General features: G+C 38.9%; 1 protein-coding gene across 2 annotated transcripts in view; it reads right to left on the bottom strand.

Annotated features, from left to right (window-relative positions):
• Nucleotides 1–6,002: 6,002 nt before the first annotated feature.
• Nucleotides 6,003–23,828, bottom strand: part of LOC133623027 (factor in the germline alpha-like) — a 19,899-nt gene continuing 2,073 nt past the window's right edge. Inside the window, exons 2-6 of one of the 2 annotated variants that reach the window (XM_061985940.2) lie at nt 17,601–17,747; nt 17,436–17,525; nt 16,861–17,010; nt 11,983–12,032; nt 6,003–6,239 (exon numbers count right to left, since the gene is read on the bottom strand). In XM_061985940.2, the coding sequence (XP_061841924.1) occupies nt 12,024–12,032; nt 16,861–17,010; nt 17,436–17,525; nt 17,601–17,747 (396 nt within the window). In that variant the 3' untranslated portion in view covers nt 6,003–6,239; nt 11,983–12,023. Of the gene's footprint in view, nt 6,240–11,390; nt 12,033–16,860; nt 17,011–17,435; nt 17,526–17,600; nt 17,748–23,828 lie in introns of those variants that run through there. The other variant, XM_061985939.2, reaches the window with a different exon arrangement.

The raw sequence follows: 23,828 nt of genomic DNA, 5'->3' as shown, positions 1-23,828 counted from the left end.
ATAAACATTTGAATGCATCAGTCTGTGTGCAATGAATAAATACAATGTACAAGTTACACCTTTTGAATGCAATTACTGAAATAAATCAAGTTTTTCAAAATATTCTAATTTACTGGCTTTTACCTGTATATTTCATACACTGACAACCCCCAGCAAAAATCAACAGGAAGTTTGCAATTCCCCCTTCAAAACAAAAGTTGTGTAAAAACAGTCACCTTTTTTCAAACCTTATCTCCTCTGAGTGTCATGATCCGTGGTCGGATCATGTTTTGTTTAGTTATGTTTGGTTAGTTTTGGACTCCTTTAGTTATTGCTTGTGCACCTGTGAGTTTGTTTCGTCACCATGGTTACTTATTATTTTCACCTGCCGCTTGTGTTCCCGACGCGCACCTGTTGTCCATCACTGACACTATTTAAGCCTGCCTTTCTGTTCACTCGTCCTGTGCTCCTTGTTTGCGGTAAGCTACAATCACGTTGGTTTGTTTTCATGTTCCTGAGTCCTGTGCTAAGTTTAGCCTTAGCTTCCCGTGCGTTCGGCACGCTTTTCTTTTGCTTGTTTTTCTGTTTTGCCTGTGATTTATGTAATTAAATCATCTCTTACCTTCACGTCTTTGTCCGGAGTGTCCGTGTTGTGCACTGAAGGAACGATCCCGCATGAATATGCGACCCCCACGTGACACTGAGCGCGTTTGTCGTGTCTGCTTCAAATTAGCACAGGAGAGAGATTGAACCCTTCTGATTAAAAGTTGATGAAAGAGTTTTAATTATTGCTCCGGTTTGGATTTTATGAGCCCTCAAAGTCGGTCTCGTCCATTGCTTCTTGCAGCTTTAATTTTTTTATTTTGCATGTTTGGTTTAAGAATTATGATGGAACACATTTTTATTGCTTTTTTCACATTATCTCAGAATTTTAAGAACATTACTGTCATATTGAGTAAAAAAATACTTTTTGTGTTTGCAAGCCTTAAAAATGTCATGACTTGGTCCTGGGTGTTTGCTTTTCCCGGAATGCAATGGAAAGTTGGCTCGGGCGAGACGGGAATGTAAATACATGATTTATTTAAAATATCAAAATAAAGTACAAACGAAAAGCGCGCACAGTGGCGGAGAACAAACTATGAAACCAAAAGACTATAGCATTAATAAACAAAACTTACTTGGCATGGACTAAAAGGAGCAGCATGAACAATGGACATGAAATCAAGTGTCAGAAATGTGCAGAGCATAATTGTGGGATGTCACCAGAAAGACAAACTGAAAACAATTAACTTAAATACTATAGACATGATTAACGAAAACAGGTGCGTGACTCAAAACGTGAAACAGGTGCGTGACGTGACAGGTGAAAACTAATGGTTGCTATGGTGACAAAACAAAAGTGCACAGAAAGTCCAAAAACAAAACCGAACATGACCAAAACAAAAACATGATCACACAGACATGACAAAAAAAGCATACGTTTCGAGTAAAAATCACAATAATTATTTATTATCATTTATTTCAGGCATTATTAGTCATTTTTCATGTGTAGTTTAGGAGTTATGTTTAAATAACTGTCCTATTGAGTGTGGCAGTTATACTGTCATATTGAGTAAAAAAAACTAACTTGTGTCTTTGCAAACCTTACAAAAGAAAATGTTTCTAGTAAAACTCACAAAGATACATTTTTTCACGTATTATTAGACATTTTTCATGTGTGGTTTAGGAGTTATGTATAAATAACTGTCATATTGAGTGTGGCAGTTATACTGCCAATATGTGTAAAACCTAATTTTTGTATTTGCAAACCTTTCAAAAACAACTGATTCTAGTAAAACTCGCATGGATACAATATTACAGGCATTTTTAGACATAATGCATGTTTGGTTTTGGAGTTATGTTTATATAACTTTCATACTTAGTATGACAGTTATATGACGATTGTCGTTTTTTTACTCAATATGACAGTTACTGTCATATTGAGTAAAAAAACGACAATCGTCATTTCCGGTAAGTGCGTAACACCAACAAATTACTATTATTATTTTAATTTTTTATTAAACAAAAAACGTACATTTATAATTCACACAAAAGTCAAAAGGCACTTTCAAGGAAAGAAAACAAAAGCAAATACAACATTATCCTGTTATATCTCACATTCTATATTGTGTCTCACTTAGACCTATATTTCATACACTGAGAACCCCCAGCAAAAATCAACAGGAAGTTTGCAATTCCCCCTTCATAACAAAAGTTGTGTAAAAACAGTCACCTTTTTTCAAACCTTATCTCCTCTGAGTGCGTTTGTCGTGTCGGCTTCAAATTAGCACAGGAGAGAGATTGAACCCTTCTGATTAAAAGTTAAGAGTTTTAATTACTGCTCCGGTTTGGATTTTATGAGCCCTCAAAGTCGGTCCCGTCCATTGCTGCTTGCAGCTTTAATTTTTTTATTTTTTTTTATTTTGCATGTTTGGTTTAAGAATTATGATGGAACACATTTTTATTGCTTTTTTGCATTATCTCAGAATTTTAAGAACATTACTGTCATATTGAGTAAAAAAAAACTTTTTGTGTTTGCAAGCCTTAAAAAAGTGTACGTTTCGAGTAAAAATCACAATAATTATTTATTATTTATTTCAGGCATTATTAGTCATTTTTCATGTGTAGTTTAGGAGTTATGTTTAAATAACTGTCCTATTGAGTGTGGCAGTTATACTGTCATATTGTGTAAAAAAAACTAACTTGTGTCTTTGCAAACCTTACAAAAGAAAATGTTTCTAGTAAAAGTCACAAAGATAAATTTTTTTCACGTATTATTAGACATTTTTCATGTGTGGTTTAGGAGTTATGTTTAAATAACTGTCATACTGAGTGTGGCAGTTATACTGCCATTATGTGTAAAACCTAATTTTTGTATTTGCAAACCTTTCAAAAACAACTGATTCTAGTAAAACTCGCATAGATACAATATTACAGGCATTTTTAGACATAATGCATGTTTGGTTTTGGAGTTATGTTTATATAACTTTCATATTTAGTATGACAGTTATATGACGATTGTCGTTTTTTTACTCAATATGACAGTTACTGTCATATTGAGTAAAAAAACGACAATCGTCATTTCCGGTAAGTGCGTAACGCCATCAAATTACTATTATTATTTTAATTTTTTATTAAACAAAAAACATACATTTATAATTCACACAAAAGTCAAAAGGCACTTTCAAGGAAAGAAAACAAAAGCAAATACAACATTATCCTGTTATATCTCACATTCTATATTGTGTCTCACTTAGACCTATATTTCATACACTGACAACCCCCAGCAAAAATCAACAGGAAGTTTGCAATTCCCCCTTCATAACAAAAGTTGTGTAAAAACAGTCACCTTTTTTCAAACCTTATCTCCTCTGAGTGCGTTTGTCGTGTCGGCTTCAAATTAGCACGGGAGAGAGATTGAACCCTTCTGATTAAAAGTTAAGAGTTTTAATTACTGCTCCGGTTTGGATTTTATGAGCCCTCAAAGTCGGTCCCGTCCATTGCTGCTTGCAGCTTTAATTTTTTATTTTGCATGTTTGGTTTAAGAATTATGATGGAACACATTTTTATTGCTTTTTTCGCATTATCTCAGAATTTTAAGAACATTACTGTCATATTGAGTAAAACAATACTTTTTTGTGTTTGCAAGCCTTAAAAAAGCATACGTTTCGAGTAAAAATCACAATAATTATTTATTATTATTTATTTCAGGCATTATTAGTCATTTTTCATGTGTAGTTTAGGAGTTATGTTTAAATAACTGTCCTATTGAGTGTGGCAGTTATACTGTCATATTGAGTAAAAAAAACTAACTTGTGTCTTTGCAAACCTTACAAAAGAAAATGTTTCTAGTAAAACTCACAAAGATACATTTTTTCACGTATTATTAGACATTTTTCATGTGTGGTTTAGGAGTTATGTTTAAATAACTGTCATATTGAGTGTGGCAGTTATACTGCCATTATGTGTAAAACCTAATTTTTGTATTTGCAAACCTTACAAAAACAACTGATTCTAGTAAAACTCACATAGATACAATATTACAGGCATTTTTAGACAATGCATGTTTGGTTTTGGAGTTATGTTTATATAACCTTCATATTTAGTATGACAGTTATACTGCCATATTGAGTAAAAAAAAACGACAATCGTCATTTCCGGTAAGTGCGTAACGCCATCAAATTACTATTATTATTTTAATTTTTTATTAAACAAAAAACATACATTTATAATTCACACAAGTCAAAAGGCACTTTCAAGGAAAGAAAACAAAAGCAAATACAACATTATCCTGTTATATCTCACATTCTATATTGCGTTTTGGAAAAAGGTTTTCATAAACGTTGCTTAATTTATTTAAAAAAAGATACACAAAAGAAAACACATTTTTATGCATATGTACAGTAAATGTATTTAGTTATAAACATTCATTCACTTTCTTCTTTCCTTCATGGATCTAAACTTGACTTTTTTTCCTATATTTTATATTTATAACAAGTGGTTTTGATTCAATATTTATGTATTTTTTAATTGGATTGGTTTTTTTCTTTGTTTTACCGTTATTGCCCCATTTGAAAGAAAAACAGAGGAAGCAGATACAATTGCGACAATTGTCATTTCCGGTAAAAGCCCAACACCATCAAATTATTATTTTTTTTTATTTTTTTTAGTATTTAAAAATGTGTTTTTATTAAACAACAAACATACTTTTATAATTCACACAAAAGTCAAGGCACTTTCAACTTCAAGGAAAGAAAACAAAAGCAAATACAACATTATCCTGTTATATCTCACATTCTATATTCCATCCATCCATCCATTTTTCTGCCGCTTGTCCCTTTTGGGGTGGCGGGGGGTGCTGGAGCCTATCTCAGCTGCATTGTGTTTTGGAAAAAGGTTGTCATAAACGTTACTTAATTCATATTAAAAAAAAAATACAAAAGAAATGCATATGTAGATGTATTTAGTTATAAACATTCACTTTCTTCTTTCCTTCATGGATCTAAACTTGACTTTTTTTCCTATATTTTATATTTATAACAAGTGGTTTTGATTCAATATTTATGTATTTATTAATTTGATTGTTTTCTTTCTTTGTTTTACCGTTATTGTCCATTTGAAAGAAAAACAGAGGAAGCAGATAGAATAGCGACAATAGTCATTTTCCAGTAAAAGCCCACACCATCAAATTATTATTATTTTTTGTCTTTTTTTTAGTTATTTAAATATTTTTTTATAATTCACACAAAAGTCAAGGCACTTTCCACACCTAGGAAAGAACACAAAAGCAAATACAGATGGCAAATACAACATTATCCTGTTATATCTCACATTCTATATTCCATCCATCCATCCATTTTCTACAGCTTGTCCCTTTTGGGGTGGCGGGGGGTGCTGGAGCCTATCTCAGCTGTATTGTGTTTTGGAAAAATGTTGTCATAAAAGTCAATTTATTTAAAAAATATATATATACAAAAGAAAACACAGCTCAAAATAATGCCGCTGCTCCTCCACATCGGGAGGAGCCAGATGAGGTGGTTCGGGCATCTGGTCAGGATGCCACCCGAACGTCTCCCTAGGGAGGTGTTTAGGGCACGTCCGACCGGTAGAAGGCCACGGGGAAGACCCAGGACACGTTGGGAAGACTATGTCTCCCGTCTGGCCTGGGAACGCCTCGGGATCCCCCGGGAGGAGCTGGACGAAGTGGCTGGGGAGAGGGAAGTCTGGGCTTCCCTGCTTAGGCTGCTGCCCCCGCGACCCGACCTCGGATAAGCGGAAGAAGATGGATGGATTACAGGAAAAATTGCTTCGGTTTTTGCATGATTCAGTTTTTGTTCGCACCTTTGAAATGGTTTACAAGGTACCATTGTATCACTAAATTACACATTCCCCAAACAGACTGACATGTTAAATGTTCCTGATGCCCAATGAACATTCTGAGTGAACAATTAGCATTAAAAGCACAATAATTGATTAAAAAAAAACAATTTACCATATCAATTTATTAGTCATCATAATACAAGTGCATATGTTTTTTTTAATTCACAAAGAACTGTGGCTAAGACAGACTTGAGTGGTTGTACACTTTCAATGTGGCCAAGGATATGGTTGGTGAAACAATTACATGTGTTATACTAACAAATCACAACTAAGTTTCAAAAGCGAAAAAGGAAATAAAACTCCATCTTCTGGAAAACTCATTTCTTCAAAAGTACCAAATCCTGGAAAAAAGAAAAGTCTTAATTTGGCAACGTTTAACAAAATCAATGACCAAAGAAAAACAATTGCACTGATCTAGGGGAGTTAGAAAAGTGGTTATAGCACTACACTGATCCCAAGTGGAATTGTACTAAAATATTTGACCAGACGAGGGCAGTATACAACATGAATCTATGAGCAAGGCACCTGCTTCCCCATCCAGTACTGAGAACATTGCACAATACCTACTACAAATCATACACAATTCACTATAGTAACTAACATTAGGTGTATTCAACAAGGATATTCCATTGGTCATCCAAAAGTTGTTTTAGACAAGACATCTTTGCAAAAGTACCCTTAACAGTGTGCTAAAGAGACTTCAGACTGTACAAAATGCGTCTGCCAGACTTTTGACCAGTGCACCCAGAACAGCCCATATCACCCCCATTTTATCCAGTCTTCATTGGCTTCCAGTTAAATTCCGCATTGAGTTTAAGATTTTAGTCCGAACATTCTGTGCGTTGCAAGGTGGGGCCCCTCAGTACATCACTGACTTGCTATGCCACTATTCTTCAGGGCGCAGCCTCCCGTCTTCGGGCCGGGGTCTTCTAAAGATCCCCAAAACTCGTTTTAAAACCCGTGGAGACCTGGCATTCCAGGCTATAGCTCCCAGACTCTGGAACAATTTGTACCAGTCTCTCCGTGATTTTGACTGTGTTGAAACTTTTAAGAAACATTTGAAAGTACATCACTGACTTGCTTTGCCCCTACTCTTCAGGGCACAGCCTCCGGTCTTCAGGCCGGGGTCTTCTAAAGATCCCTAAAACTCGTTTTAAAACCCGTGGAGACCTGGCATTACAGGCTATAGCTCCCAGACTCTGGAACAATTTGTACCAGTCCCTCCGTGATCTTGACTGTGTTGAAACTTTTAAGAAACGTTTGAAAGTACATCACTGACTTGCTATGCCCCTACTCTTCAGGGCACAGCCTCCGGTCTCCAGGCCGGGGTCTTCTAAAGATCCCTAAAACTTGTTTTAAAACCCGTGGAGACCTGGCTTTCCAGGCTATAGCTCCCAGACTCTGGAACAATTTGTACCAGTCCCTCCGTGATTTTGACTGTGTTGAAACTTTTAAGAAACATTTGAAAACTTCTCTTTTTAGTAAAGCTTTTAGTTAATGCACCTTTTAACTACCATTTTTAATCCACGTTATGTCCTTTTGATGTTGCCCGTTTTAATTGAATTGTTTTACTTCACCTATGTTTTGTGATTTTATATGTGAAAAGTTAAGTTAAAGTTAAAGAACCAATGATTGTCACACACGCTAGGTGTGGCGAAATTTTTCTCTGCATTTGACCCATCACCCTTGATCACCCCCTGGGAGGTGAGGGGAATCAATTTTGGTGATTTAACCCCCAATTCCAACCCTTGATGCGGAGTGCCAAGCAGGGAGGTAATGGGTCCCATTTTTATAGTCTTTGGTATGACTCGGCCGGGGTTTGAACTCACAACCTACCCATCTCAGGGCGGACACTAACCACTAGGCCACTTAGTCGCGCTTTATGAATAAAATATACTTCCTTACAGAAAGGATTTGCCACAGAATCACAATACCCTAGTGTGGAAGACTTGCTCTTCCGGGTTCTTCAGACCACCAATTACGGACATGACCGCCTCGTTCATCTTTCTGAACAATGATTTATTTTGTTTTTTGCCCAACCAGTCTACATGTGCTTTGTGGACTTGGAGAAGGCATTCGACCGTGTCCCTCGGGAAGTCCTGTGGGGAGTGCTCAGAGAGTATGGGGTATCGGACTGTCTGATTTTGGCGGTCCGCTCCCTGTATGATCAGTGTCAGAGCTTGGTCCGCATTGCCGGCAGTAAGTCGGACACGTTTCCAGTGAGGGTTGGACTCCGCCAAGGCTGCCCTTTGTCACCAATTCTGTTCATAACTTTTATGGACAGAATTTTTAGGCGCAGTCAAGGCGTTGAGGGGATCCGGTTTGGTGGCTGCAGGATTAGGTCTCTGCTTTTTGCAGATGATGTGGTCCTGATGGCTTCATCTGGCCAGGATCTTCAGCTCTCGCTGGATCGGTTCGCAGCAGAGTGTGAAGCGACTGGGATGAGAATCAGCACCTCCAAGTCCGAGTCCATGGTTCTCGCCCGGATAAGGGTGGAGTGCCATCTCCGGGTTGGGGAGGAGACCCTGCCCCAAGTGGAGGAGTTCAAGTACCTCGGAGTCTTGTTCACGAGTGAGGGAAGAGTGGATCGTGAGATCGACAGGCGGATCGGTGCGGCATCTTCAGTAATGCGGACGCTGTATCGATCCGTTGTGGTGAAGAAGGAGCTGAGCCGGAAGGCAAAGCTCTCAATTTACCGGTCGATCTACGTTCCCATCCTCACCTATGGTCATGAGCTTTGGGTTATGACCGAAAGGACAAGATCACGGGTACAAGCGGCCGAAATGAGTTTCCTCCGCCGGGTGGCAGGGCTCTCCCTTAGAGATAGGGTGAGAAGCTCTGTCATCCGGGGGGAGCTCAAAGTAAAGCCGCTGCTCCTCCACATCGAGAGGAGCCAGATGAGGTGGTTCGGGCATCTGGTTAGGATGCCACCCGATCGCCTCCCTCGGGAGGTGTTTAGGGCACGTCCGACCGGTAGGAGGCCACGGGGAAGACCCAGGACACGTTGGGAAGACTATGTCTCCCAGCTGGCCTGGGAACGCCTCGGGATCCCCCGGGAGGAGCTGGACGAAGTGGCTGGGGAGAGGGCAGTCTGGGCTTCCCTGTTTAGGCTGCTGCCCCCGCGACCCGACCTCGGATAAGCGGAAGAAGATGGATGGATGGATGGATGTTTTTTGTGTTCGTTTTCAGTCATTTCTGTCCGTCTCGCCCTCACTCTCGTTCGTGCTCGGGTTTTCTCTCTACCATCAACAACCCCTCTCCTTTCCGGCTGCTGCTCTTTAACAAAGTGATCGGTGATTAGATAAGCCAGCCTAGGTGTGCCATCTACGCACCTGTCACTAATCTCGAAACCGGTCCTGGCACACCCCGCTTCGCTGCAGGTCCGCAGGCAACGCCCCCCCCCGCCCCACCTAGTATGGAGGTTAATGTGTCTTTATTACAAAAGTTTTTTGTTTTTTACCCTGAATTTATGAAACTGAATTTTTTGCATTTTAATTGTGTACTGATTTTTTTTTACATCAAATTATGCTGACAATTTCATTGAAAAAAAAAAAACCTGTTTTAAAATTCAGTGTAAAAAAAATGTGCTTCTTCAAAAGAGCAATACTTCCTTCCGGTAAATTAAGACAGAAGCAATTGATCCAGTCTCAGACCCAGCCAAGGAGGTGTCAAGTTTGAAGTCACGTGATACCTGTCTTGCAAAATCGCATAAAAAGGCAGTTAACTGGGCTACCTTGGCGTAATACAACATAATCAACATTTCAATGCGGCCTGCTGGATATTTTTAAACTATAGAAATGATTCCAATGATTAGAATCTGCACGTTTGAGTGACATACAAAGCTCTGCTTCATGCAGACGAGGCAGGAACGAAGTGTGGCAGAGTGGACAGGGCTTGTTCACGGAACAGAGAGTGTCAAACGGGTTCAGAGTTTTACAGTTCTGAAGAACAGTGATATTATATCCAATGTGTGGATATTTTTTAGCCTTGGCGTTTGTTCCATCTTTCTTGCTCGATTATAAAATATGTCGATCAAGGAGGTGTTTTGCAGTAGAGGAGTAGTATATATTAATACAAATAGTATATATATTCTCAATATTCATTTTATATCATTCATAGTATTGTAAATCATACATTATGTATTTTCATGTACATTCTGAGTGTCTTTTCAGTAAAAAAAACAAAAACTAAAAAGACCATCTCAAAAACCGAATTATATGGCAGTCAGAATGTACATAAAGTTGGGACCCTGGAGGTCGACCTGCTGCTTTTAAGCGCTGCCAGCAGTCCATCACCCCGAAGGTGAATCAAGCGGTGGTGAAGGCGTGGGGTGGGAGTGTGTGTGTGTATATGCCCATTGTCTTGGGTGTGTTGATGTAATGTACATAGGCCTGGGGCTGTTCTGCATGCAAGCAAAAGTTCGACTCCAGGTGTCGTTGAGGAGGTAGGGAGGTCAAAACCGTCCATCATTGAGGAGTCCTCGGGGGGATGTTTTCAGAAAAGCCTGCTCCTGTTGTTGCACCAAGGCCATTCGAGGGAGTCAAATCGTAGATTAGAATTTTGTTTTTCCGCGAGCAGACATTCTATTCCTTGCCGGCCCTCATATCCGATTTTTCCCTTTCAACCAGCTTTTCCATGATGTGATCCATCTTTCGATTCAGTTCAGAAATCTCCCCAGACTGTGATCCCACAGCCCGACCCAATCCTTCCATTGCGACAAACAGCCTTTGGGCTCCTTGAGTGGCTGCCATCGTCTTACGAATTTGACGATACACCAGAACAATGCCCAGTCCAATCAGCAGGTGCCCCGCGATCACGATTCCAAATAGGTAGATGTCTTCTACGTCCTCGATGGAAAGGACTGAGAGGCACATGATTCTCCATTTATCCCAGGAATCTCTCACGTACCCCGCAGCAATGGTTCCATCAGGGCAGCCAGGCTCCCCAGAACCTCTTTTCCTCGTCGAAAAGATTTTGTCAATTGAGTCGAGAGTCCAGCTAATTAATTCCATGTCTGATGTTTAGATTTGAAGGACTGCGCAAAGAAAGAGGCTTCAAAAAAGTGTAGAAAGGACAAAACAAAGAGAGCAAGCAGGGGGAAGAAGGGAAGCGGAAAAAATGCGACCGCCCTCTCCAGAGGCAAGATAGAAAGATGCAACAAACACGGCGAAAAATAAAGGCAAAATGATTAAAAACAAAACATCCACTTATTCGATATGACACTGTTCTGCAGAACTTTGTTGTAAAAAGTTCTGCAGGACAGTATCGAGGTCTCAAGCTTGTCCCTGCACCGCCCACTCTGACCCGTTCCTCGTCTGCATGAAGCTTTACCGTGGTGTTTATTCTATTAATGACCAAACTTTGTCTTGTGAAGAACCTTACGCTTAAACATGTAGCCTTCCCTCCATGAAAACACACATGCAGACGCACACCCGCCCTGTGGATCGCACCCAGGACTTTCTTATTGCTATGCAAAATGACAGGGACAAATGAACACAAAATCATTTATTTTACAAACATCAGAGCAGGCGGGAGGGCATGAAATGAGACAGAATAAGACAGAAGTTCCAGGTAGCAGTCGCAGTGTCATAAATGTTCATCTGTCAATATTTGATGTCACAAATGGCCCACAGTTTAAAAAAATCTAACAAAAAAACCCCAAGGAAAACCTCCAAAACTGCTTGAAAGCTCGCGCCCAAATGCATTACCATTATGATTTAACCAGAGTGTCCAACATTCTAAATTTAAAAGTCAAAGAGAAAAAGCTTTAATAGATCCTCTTTAATTGGACTCCCTCTAAAATTTTGAAATATGTCCAGCTATTTAATGTTAGTATTTCATTAAATGATAAAGTTGCTTAATCTTACAAAAGGTGTATGCCAATTTGGCCAGACTTTAGGGACACCCTGTACAATGTCAGTTTTTACTCCTGTACTAATTTGTTACTTTAAATTCAGGTATTAATCCTCATATGTCCTGTACTTATAAGACAATGTTTGGCATTATCTATTGCTCTTTTTCATAATACTGTTGAATGGTTCTGTCAATGTAACGTTAAGCATGTTCAAAATAAGCTACACAAACCTGGCTTGTTTCCAATATGCTTCACATAACATTCATCAGGGTTAGGACATCTGTTGAAAGAAAAATACAGGAGCTATGATTTATTGAAAATGTTCCCCCCCAGATCCCTCCACCCTGACAGAAATTCATAACACACATCCAAAACCTCCTATCTTTCAAGAGAGCCACAGCATAGTTAAGTTGAAGTATTTCAAAGTGTCTACAAGTAAAGCTGTAATCACAGCCTCTTCACCTTGAATAATCAAAATCAGGAGACAACAGAAAACAATCAGATGCTTTGTGTCAAATGCCATTCTTAATAAAATAGGTCTACCCTGTTGTTTCAGATGTTAAAGCATCTGATTGCTGATTGAATAGGTTCCATCTTTCAAGTATTTTTCAGAAACGGCATGGCAGATGGGACCAATAACTGGTCCCATCTGCAGGAAGATTACTGTGTGCTAAATACATATCTATCTATATCTGTGAGTGTGTGTATCTACAAAACCCAAAACCAGTGAGGTTGGCACATTGTGTAAATCGTAAATATAAACAGAATGCAATAATTGGCAAATCCTTTTCAACTTATATTCAATTGAATAGACTGCAAAGACAAGATATTTAATGTTCGAACTGAGAAACTTATTTTTTTCTGCAAATAATCATGAACTTAGAATTAAATTGCAGCAACACATTGCAAAAAAGTGGGGAATTTTTACTACTGTGTTACATGGTCTTTCCTTTTAATAACACTCTATAAACGTTTGGGAACTGAGGAGACCAATTTTTGAAGCTTTTCAGGTGGAATTCTTTCCCATTGTTGCTTAAGTTGTTCAACAGTCCGGGGTCTCCGTTGTTGTATTTTAGGCTTCATATTGCGCCACACATTTTCAATGGGAGACAGGTCTGGACTACAGGCAGGCCAGTCTAGTACCCGCACTCTTTTACTATGAAGCCACGCTGTTGTAACACGTACAGAATGTGGCTTGGCATCGAAAAAGACGTTGCTTGGATGGCAACATATGTTGCTCCAAAACCTGTATGAACCTTTCAGCATTAATGGTGCCTTCACAGATGTGTAAGTTACCCATGTCTTGGGCACTAATACAACCCCATACCATCACAGATGCTGGCTTTTCAACTTTGCGCCTATAACATACCAATGGTTCTTTTCCTCTTTGGTCCAGAGGACACGACGTCCACAGTTTCCAAAAACAATTTGAAATGTGGACTCGTCAGACCACAGAACACTTTTGCACTTCGCATCAGTCCATCTTAGATGATCTCGGGCCCAGCGAAGCCGGAGGCGTTTCTGGGTGTTGTTGATAAATGGCTTTCGCTTTGCATAGTAGAGTTTTAACTTGCACTTACAAATGTAGCGACAAACTGTAGTTACTGACATTGGTTTTCTCAAGTGTTCCTGAGTCCATGTGGTGATATCCTTTTCACACTGATGTCGCTTGGTCACGGGCATTCAGTGTTGGTTTTCAGCCTTGGCTCATACGTGCAGTGATTTCGCTAGATTCTCTTAACCTTTTGATATTACGGACCGTAGATGGTGAAATCCCTAAATTCTTTGCAATAGCTCGTTGAGAAATGTTCTTAAACTGTTGGACAATTTGCTCACGCATTTGTCGACAAAATGGTGACCGTCACCCCATCTTTGTTTGTGAATGACTGAGCATTTCATGGAAGCTGCTTTTATACCCAATCATGGCACCCACCTGTCCCCAATTAGCCTGTTCACCTGTGGGATGTTCCAAATAAGTGTTTGATGAGCATTCCTCAACTTTCTCACTTGCGCCAGCTTTTTTGAAACATGTTGCAGGCGTCAAATTCCAAATGAGCTAATATTTGCAAGAAATAAAGTTTACCAGTTTGAATGTTAAGTATCTGGTCTTTGCAGCCTATTCAATTGAATATAGGTTGAAAAAGATTAGCTAATTACGTAAACAGATTACATAAACAATATTTACAGAGACCCAAATCGTCAGGAGGATTGATAAATCCATTCTACAGCTCCAGTTTCGTTCGCAATACTTTTCCCAGGTTTCCAAACTTACCGACCGTTTTAGATGCTTTTTTGACACCGCTTCAGACTTTAAAAAAGGATTATTAGACCATTTACAAATCACATTTTTCTTTTAGATGCTTTTCTGGCACCATTCCCGACTTTAAAAAGTATGATTTAAACATATTTACAATCAATATTTTCTTTTGTGCCCTAAGTCTCTGAATTAAATTAGGTCACTTTGGGAGGGTGACTTAGGAGTGACCTTATCTGAGCTGGACAGAGATTTTAACTAGAGCTCATAAGTCTTCTATTTGTCTTATATTATTCAATGCAAGCTAAAAAAATCATACCCAATATACCAAGGTCCGGCTGGCTAAGATGAATGACGGAATATAAGTATTATGTGATCGGTGGTAACAGACTCCAGCTACCTTAATACATATGTTTTGGCTTTGCCCAACCCTGTGTAGGTATTGGACGGAAATCTTTCAAACATTGTCTTTGGGAATTGGCGAAAAGATTGAACCAAATCTTCTAAGTGGACTATTTTGGGTGCTTTATTCGGCATGGCCTTATTATAACCCTAACCCGCTAACTAGAGATGCGCGGATAGGCAATTATTTCATCCGCAACCACATCACATAAGTCATCAACCATCCGCCATCCATCCGAACCAACATTTTATCAAAACCACACCCGCCCGCACCCGCCCGTTGTTGCAAGGCATTAGTGAGGTTATAAAGCTTTTGCCTGTTAAAGAAAGGAGACTGATCCAATGCAGCAGAGACATTCAATGCGTGCCACGCATTAATATATCTTGGCCACGCACTAGTGGCTAAGAGATATTAATGCGTGATAATATTATAATATTATTGTCATTTCCATTAAGAAAGTGTTGACTATTGTTGCCAATGCCCTCAGATCAGGAGTGCGTTCCTTACACTTTGTGTGCGCAGTTGCAGAAAGCAGAACGGGGCTTTTAAGAAGTTAAAAAAATGTTTTAGAAAGACTAGGCCTATATTTTCGTTAGGTAAAAAAAAAATTCTGAATTTATTTCAATGAATATTAACTTGTTAACGTTATAATGCTCCAATAGGGACGAGGGCGGGTGCACAGTGAAGCAGTGACAAAGATGAACCTTTATTGATTGATCTGCAGCCATGACAAAATATCAGACAATCTCCATTGTCAACGACAGGCAGGAAAATAAAGATGAACACATAGCCTATGTTGTAGGCATAGGCTCATACGTTTTTAAGTTGAAATAAAAAAATAAATAAAAATTGTGCCTCATAAGCCTTAGGCTTAAACTTAAATTATACAATAACATATGTATGTCATCTCTATTTAAACAAAAATAAATTAAAAAAATAATAATAATACATTACCTGCAACTTATTGGCCAAGGCAAATAGCTGAAGGGGGGAAATCAAACCCATCAGACTGCACTTTATCATCAAACTTGAATTATAATGAAAATAGACGGTCGCGACAAACAAAGCAGGCTAAATATCCTTACATTGTCGCCAATCGGAGATGCGCTTCACTTGAAAGCGAGGCCAAATAATTATTCACACATAGTAGTATATCTCGAATAGAAAAAACCCACAATAAACAACGCAATTGCCTTAATTCCTTTGCATTGTAGTGCGCCCAAACAACACGTAACCATCAAAATTATTTAGCTGACCGAACTCAATATAGGTTGGACATGGGCTTATTTGGTATAGCCTATAGGTAACGTAGACTAATTTGTTTAACATATCCAACCGTATGTCTACTGACTTTTTTTTTTGTTAGCACTATGCAGGAATAAAATGGCATCTACAGTGCCAGGATTCATGCGAGAGCGCCTGGCCTCTAAAATGTGCCCTGCTGCGCTGAAGGAGCGCTCACTTGCGCCACTTGTTGCTGGGACGCGGTGCCTGATGAATAATTGACTGTTTCAAAGAGTGCTGCTCGTTTTTTGTATGTGGGTAACATTTAACTATGTATATATATTTCCGAATTGGTTCAACCGCCAACCGCCCGCATCTATTTAAAATCTATTTTTACCCGCCCGACCCGCGGTTTATCCGCGGACTCCGCGGTTGTGTCCGCAAACCGCGCATCTCTACCGCTAACCCTAACCCTAACCAAATAACTCTAAATTAAGTCTTTGTTGCTTAGAATATGTTACCCTAGTGTCCAAAAAACTTTAAATTAAGTCTTTGTTATTTAGAATATGTTCCCCATACTAAAGTGTTACCAAAAACATATAACTGTCTTGAATTTGAAAAAAAACATTTTATTTTTCACTAAAGAAGGGTTGGGTGAATGCGCATATGAAACTGGTGGGGTTCGGTACCTTCAACAAGGTTAAGAACCACTGCTGTAAGTGAATGTAAAAGTGGGCTTGACCTCGGCTGGCCTGGATGCTGAGCATGACGATTGGACCATCGGTCTGGGGCTGAATCCCGTATTGTAAGATACGTTACTAATACTGTTCGACTTATGTAGTGTATTAGTAACAGAAGACAGCCACCAACGCGTGTTCTTTTTTTGGGCACTCATATCTGCAGAATGATATGCCAACAGATTAGATTGTTTGGTAGAATAATCAAAACAGTATACGAAAACTAGGGTAAACTTTCGATCAAAATTTGTGAAAAACTATAGCTACCACTCTGTATAACCTACCAAAATGCTTGTTGCACATTTCTTTTTGTAATAGATGGAATACTTCTCCGATAAACAGCACATTTTGTTTTAAGTCCCAAGAAGCTTCAGACGAATCTGATTCAGTCCTCGACATCTAGTCAATGAGTCTTATGCCATTGTCTTTTCTTAAGCATAGGTTACTGTTATAAGTAAAGCACCCAAAATTAAAAATGTAAAACAGTTACCGGAGATTGATCAGGCATTACTTGAATGATGAACTGGTAGGAAGGCATAACACAATGCTGGTACACCTGTCTGGTCAGATCACAGTCCTCTGTTCCTGTGTCCGATGGCATGGTGAAACAATCTTCAACTTCATCAGGAATATTCAGAAACTGTCATGGAAAATGGACACAAATTCCATCATTGTTTATTTACCGCAAATGAAGTGTTTAAGAGATTGTCTCAGGGTTAGAAATCCTGAATATACATAATACTGTACATGTAATATTATTGCCAGTGGCATTTCAAGCCTGCTGCAATGAACCCTAAAAAAAGGGTCAAAATACACCAGGGTCTGAACTAAAAACCGCGATGAGGCAGCTTTTAAGATAAGTTGGCCTTACAGGGTAACCACATTGTAAATTCACATTGCAATGTGGCCAAATAGTTGCAAAAAAAAAAAAAAATTACACACACGAGGATGCAACATGGAAGCTTAATAAAATATCCATCCGACAATTCACTGCAGCAGGTAGAAAACACAAATAATTCTTACTTTCTGAGCTACAAATCTAAAACACAAGTGAAAGACACTTACATCATCAACTGTCCAAAGATCACCATCAAAGCCATCGGTCTGCTCATGAGTGATTATATTCTTCAGGAAGTCTGTTTCGTTGCAATCAGTCTAAAGAATAGAAAGTACTCAATAACTAAAATCTGTAGTTTAATTCTGTACAGCACAGTGGCCAAGGCCACATACATTATCAGTGTCCTGCAGAACTGCAAGTAACAATCGAATGTACTCCGTTGCAGCTTTAAGAGTGTCTACTTTACTGGGCTTACGGTCTGGTCGCATCAACGGTACCATGCGCTTTAAGCGGGAGAACATGGTATTTAGGTTCCTTATCTGCATAGAAGAAAGTCAAATTACAAATCACTCATAGAATACATTTAAAAAAAAAAAAACGTTTTCATGGCAGTGCTTGACGACATTCTAGCAATACATACTTTTACAATAACTTTCATCAACATTCACAATGTGGATCCTTGACGAACTTCTGCGAGAACTGACAAGATCCTAGACTACTAGCTTAATTAGACAACGGGGCCTTGTTTCAACCTGACCAAAAAAATAAATTAAAAAAATTCTAAAAAAGATTTTGAATTTAAAGATGAGATCCTCACCATGAACTCATTTTCAGGATTGATGAATATAAAATTACAACTAGGCTTGAGAGATACTGCTAATTTACGCATCGAGCCGGTACCAAGTAAACACAGGGTCAGTATAGCTCAGGGGTCGGCAACCCGCGGCTCTAGAGCCGCATGCGGCTCTTTAGCGCCGCCCTAGTGGCTCTCTGGAGCTTTTTCAGAAATGTATGAAAAATGGAAAAAGATGAGGGAAAAAAAATCTATTTTTTGTTTTAATATGGTTTCTGTAGGAGGACAAACATGACACAAACCTCCCTAATTGTTACAAAGCACACTGTTTATATTAAACATGCTTCACTGATTCGAGTATTTGACGAGCGCCATTTTGTCCCACTAATTTTGGCGGTCCTTGAACTCACCGTAGTTTGTTTACATGTATAACTTTCTCCGACTTTCGAGGACGTGTTTTATGCCACTTCTTTTTCTGTCTCATTTTGTCCACCAAACTGTTAAGGTTGTGCATGAAAGGTGAGTTTTGTTGATGTTATTGACTTGTTGGAGTGCTAATCAGACATATTTGGTCACTGCATGACTGCAAGCTAATCGATGCTAACATGCTATTTAAAGTTAAAAGTTAAAGTTAAAGTACCAATGATTGTCACACACACACTAGGTGTGGCGAAATTATTCTCTGCATTTGACCCATCACCCTTGATCACCCCCTGGGAGGTGAGGGGAGCAGTGGGCAGCAGCGGTGGCTGCGCCCGGGAATCATTTTGGTGATTTAACCCCCAATTCCAACCCTTGATGCTGAGTGCCAAGCAGGGAGGTAATGGGTCCCATTTTTATAGTCTTTGGTATGACTCGGCCGGGATTTGAACTCCCAACCTACCGATCTCAGGACGGACACTCTAACCACTAGGCCACTGAGTAGGTAGCTATATGTACATATTGCATCATAATGCCTCATTTGTAGCTATATTTGAGGTCATTTAGTTTCCTTTAAGTCCTCTTAATTCAATTTATATGGCTTTTAATTTTTTGCGGCTCCAGACAGATTTCTTTTTTGTATTTTTGGTCCAATATGGCTCTTTCAACATTTTGGGTTGCCGACCCCTGGTATAGCTGATACTCTGAACGATTGTGATTTTACCTTTAATTTGCAAATCATGATAATCATAATAAAACAGTCACAAAGGTCAAAGACAGGACACTATGGAAGTATTATTGTAGCCAAAGTATTTGCATATGTCTTTCTCAATCTGTGCGTCTGTAATCCAATTCACGTGTCTGTGAACTGTGTGTGTGTGTGTGTGTGTGTGTGTGTGTGTGTGTGTGTGTGTGTGTGTGTGTGTGTGTGTGTGTGTGTGTGTGTGTGTGTGTGTGTGTAATCAGAACCGTGGGTGTGTTTTAAGGTTGTCTGTTCGTATTATGATTTGTTTGCGGGTAAAAAAAAAATATATTTATTTCCTTGACTGGCTGTCTTTTTACTACGTTTCTGCCGTTAAAGAGTTAGGTGTCAGTAAAGCAATCTGTGTTTAAGGCCATGTCCACACGAACAGAGTTTCAAAAATACATATTTGGGGTTACAATGATCTCTGTCCACACAAGTGTAGTTTCAAAACTGTCTACACACAAACCCATACACATTTTGTCCAATCAGAATCCTGGAAAAGCACCCACAGCTGACTTGGTGGCATTACACCTCTGTTATGTTTATTTTGATTTACTCGACGTACAATAACATCTACATTATTTTTAAAAGCAGCCTGCACCTGTACAGAACCCTGGGAACATTATGAATCTTTTTTTTTGTGTGTGTTAAAAGCTTACATGCACGCTTATGCTGCTGAAACCCAAAATTATAACATGTTTAATCAGCAACATGATGTGAAGTGAACATTATTTTTAAAATTAGCACACACCACCGAGCCAAGGAAAGCCTTTTGATTGTTTAAGTGCCTAAAAGCGCGCAGACGTGCGTATGCCGCTGCAAAACTCTCATGGAATTATAAGCATTGAATGATCAATTTTAGCACATACATATGCAATGAAATATAGATTGTCTTTAACATTAACAAGAAGGACGGAGACATGTTTTTTTAGTCGTTTGGGTGTGTTACATGCGCGTACATGGTCGTGCCCGGCTCCTTCTACACAAATGGAATCAACACATAAGGTAATTTCATGATCTGTCGTTAAACAAATAAATAAAAACGAGCTAATGTTGCACCTTTCTTATGACACAAAGCAAAAAGTCTTGCTTGTCAAAGCTGCCTCATTAGTTGGAGGTCTGATGGTAATCGTATGTAAAACAGTAAGTAAGTACCGCATTTTTCGGACTATAAGTTGCAGTCTTTTTCATAGTTTGGCCGGGGGTGCGACTTATACTCAGGAGCGACTTATGTGTGAAATTATTAACACATTACCGTAAAATGTCAAATAATATTATTTAGCTCATTCACGTAAGAGACTAGACGTATAAGATTTCATGGGATTTAGCGATTTGGAGTGACAGATTGTTTGGTAAACGTATAGCATGTTCTATATGTTATAGTTATTTGAATGACTCTTACCATAATATGTTACGTTAACATACCAGGCACGTTCTCGGTTGGTTATTTATGCCTCATATAACGTACACTTATTCAGCCTGTTGTTCACTATTCTTTATTTATTTCAAATTGTTTTTCAAATGTCTATTCTTGGTGTTGGCATTTATCAAATACATTTCCCCAAAAAATGCGACTTATACTCCAGTGCGACTTATATGTTTTTTTCCTTTTTTATTGCGCATTTTCGGCCGGTGCGACTTATACTCTGGAGAGACTTATACTCCGAAAAATACGGTAAGTAAATTTCATTTATAAAGCGTTTTTCACAGACACAAATCACAAAGTGCTGTACAAAACACAGGTAAAGTAAAACAACAATTCAATTTAAAACAGGGGCAACATCATGAAAAGGATACAAAGTGGATTAAAAGGTGCATTAACTAAAAGCTTTACTAAAAAGAGAAGTTTTCAAATGTTCACGAAGATCACAAAGGGACTGGTGCAAATTGTTCCAGAGTCTGGGAGCTATAGCCTGGAATGCCAGATCTCCACAGGTTTTAAAACGACTTTTCGGGATCTTTAGAAGCTGACTGTCATTGTCGCAAAAGCCTATTTTGATGCGTCTTTTTGTCCATTTGAGTGAAAATAGAGAATAGAAGCATATTTACGTATATTTATTTTTGGGCGGCAAGTTTTGGAACTATACACTTGCGTTTGCAAAAGTCTGCGATTTTAAGGACAGCGTATGCGTGTGGGCAAGTGGCTTAGGCCATGTCCACACGAAAACGCATAGTTGGGGTTAAAGCGATCTCCATCCACACAAGCGTAGTTTCAAAACTGTCTATGTCTACACACAAACACACACACCTGCTGTCATGCACATTTTGTCCAATCAGAAGCCTGAAAAAATACAGCAACAGCTGACGTGGTGGTATTACACCTCTATCATGTTTATTTTGATATACTAGACATACAATGACATTTCTATTATCTTTAAAACCAGCCAGCACGTACACAGAGCCCTGGGAACATTGTGTATCTTTTTATTTCAGTGTGTAAAGTGTGCATGCACACATGTGCTGCTGAAACCCAACACTCATAGAAAGATGTCGCGTTCAGCCACATTTCATAATTTAATTCCACATACTGATATGCTAAAGGATTTAAGTGTTGTATGTGCATACAAATGTTTTAAATTAGATTTTCCTCTAAGGTTATATGTCTCCTCTTTTGTTGAGAAGAATTGTTGTACATTCTTTGGTAGCAGGTTATAGTTTGCTTTGTACATCATTTTAGCTGTTTGCAAATGCACCAAATCGTTGAATTTCAATATTTGGGATTTAATAAATAAAATGGTTTGTATGTTCTCTATATGCAACATGATGTATTATTCTAACTGATCTTTTTTGTAACACCGTTAATGTATGAAGAGTACTTTTGTATTTCTGCACAATAACTCAGATATGCAACACTCGTGAGCAGTAGAAAATATGAAGTGACCTTTGGTCTAGAACAGGAGTGTCAAACTCAAATACAGAGTGGGCCAAAATTTAAAACTGAACAAAGCCGCGGGCCAAGGTTGAACAAATTAACCTTTTTGATAAGCACCCAAACAAGTTTTGTATTAAATATTGAACAAGCAAGGCTTATATAACTTTACAGTGACATGCAAAATGGAGTTTCAAATAATAATAATAATAATTAAAAAATATCAATGGCATATCAAATACAATTTAAATAAAAATTGAATGGCTCTAAATATCAACATTAACTTTTTCCACAGGCTAATACATTTGAAAATAAAATAATGAATAAACCAACCATTCTGGACTTTAAACTGCTCAGTTTGCAACACACTGATCTAATCTGATGTGCCCAAGCCAGATACCTGTCATCTTTTCTTGGATGCTAGTTCATTAATGTCGGGGCTCAGGCTTTGAGCTGAGGCAACCTTCATTATCCAACGAAGGTGTTCATCAGTCATTATATCTCGTAGTCCACCCAGACCAAAGTCTTGGGGGTGTGCCTTACAGGCACTGCTTTTAACAACCTCTACGAGCTGTCGTCACGTCCACTTTTCATCCATTCTAACAACGTGCCGGCCCAGTCACAAGATATGAGCGGCTTCTGTGCACACACACACACAATTGAATACAAGGCAGACTTGGTCAACAGCGATACAGGTCACACAGAGTGGCCATATAAGCAACTTTAACATTGTTAGAAATATACGCCACACTGTGAACCCACACCAAACAAGAATGACAAACACATTTCGTGAGAACATCCGCACCGTAACACAACAGAACAAATACCCAGAACCCTATGCAGCACTAACTCTTCCGGGACGCTACAAAATACACCCCCGCTACCACCAAATCCTCCCCCCCCACACACACACACACACCTTGTAGTGTCCCGGAAGAGTTAGTGCTGCAAAGGGTTCTGGGTATTTGTTCTATTGTGTTTATGTTGTGTTACGGTGCGGATGTTCTCCCGAAATGTGTTTGTCATTCTTGTTTGGTGTGGGTTCACAGTGTGGCGTATATTTCTAACAATGTCAAAGTTATTTATACGGGCACCCTCAGTGTAACCTGTATCGCTGAAGATCAAGTATGCGTTGCATTCACTTGTGTGTGCGTGCGAAAGCCGCAAATATTATATGACTGGGCCAGCACTCGGACTGGACAAAAAGGGGACGTGACGATTTTCGGGAGGGGCACTGAAATTAGGGAGTCTCCTGGGAGGTTTGGCAAGTATGAGAATTAGCGGTGAATGCGGTGTCACATCGGCACCACCGCTGTATATAATCGGGGGGCCAATTCTAGTGTTAATTTGATATCGCCTCGAGGGCCAAGTGAAATTACACGGCGGGCCAAATTTGGCTTGCGGGCCAGAGTTTGACACCCATGGTCTAGAACATGTTATGCTTTATTCATTATTGACGTGTTTATTGCTACTTTGTTATATATTTTTTACATTACATTGACTTAATTAATGTTAGTTATTAATGTTAGTTGATGTTAGCTGATATTAGTTCATGTTAGCTGATATTAGTTAATGTTAGCTGATATTAGTTAATGTCAGCTGATATTAGTTAATGTCAGCTGATGTTAGCTGATATTAGTTTGAGCTAGTATTAGTTGATGTTAGTTAATGTTAGCTGACGTCAGTTAATGTCAGCTGATATTACCGGTAGTTAATGTCAGCTGATGTTAGCTGATATTAGTTTGAGCTAGTATTAGTTGATGTTAGTTAATGTTAGCTGATGTTAGTTAATG

Source organism: Nerophis lumbriciformis, linkage group LG12, assembly GCF_033978685.3.
Source record: "Nerophis lumbriciformis linkage group LG12, RoL_Nlum_v2.1, whole genome shotgun sequence".
Classification (NCBI taxonomy): Eukaryota; Metazoa; Chordata; class Actinopteri; order Syngnathiformes; family Syngnathidae; genus Nerophis; species Nerophis lumbriciformis.
Note: the sequence above shows the minus strand (reverse complement) of the source record. Positions and strands in the feature narration are given on the sequence as shown.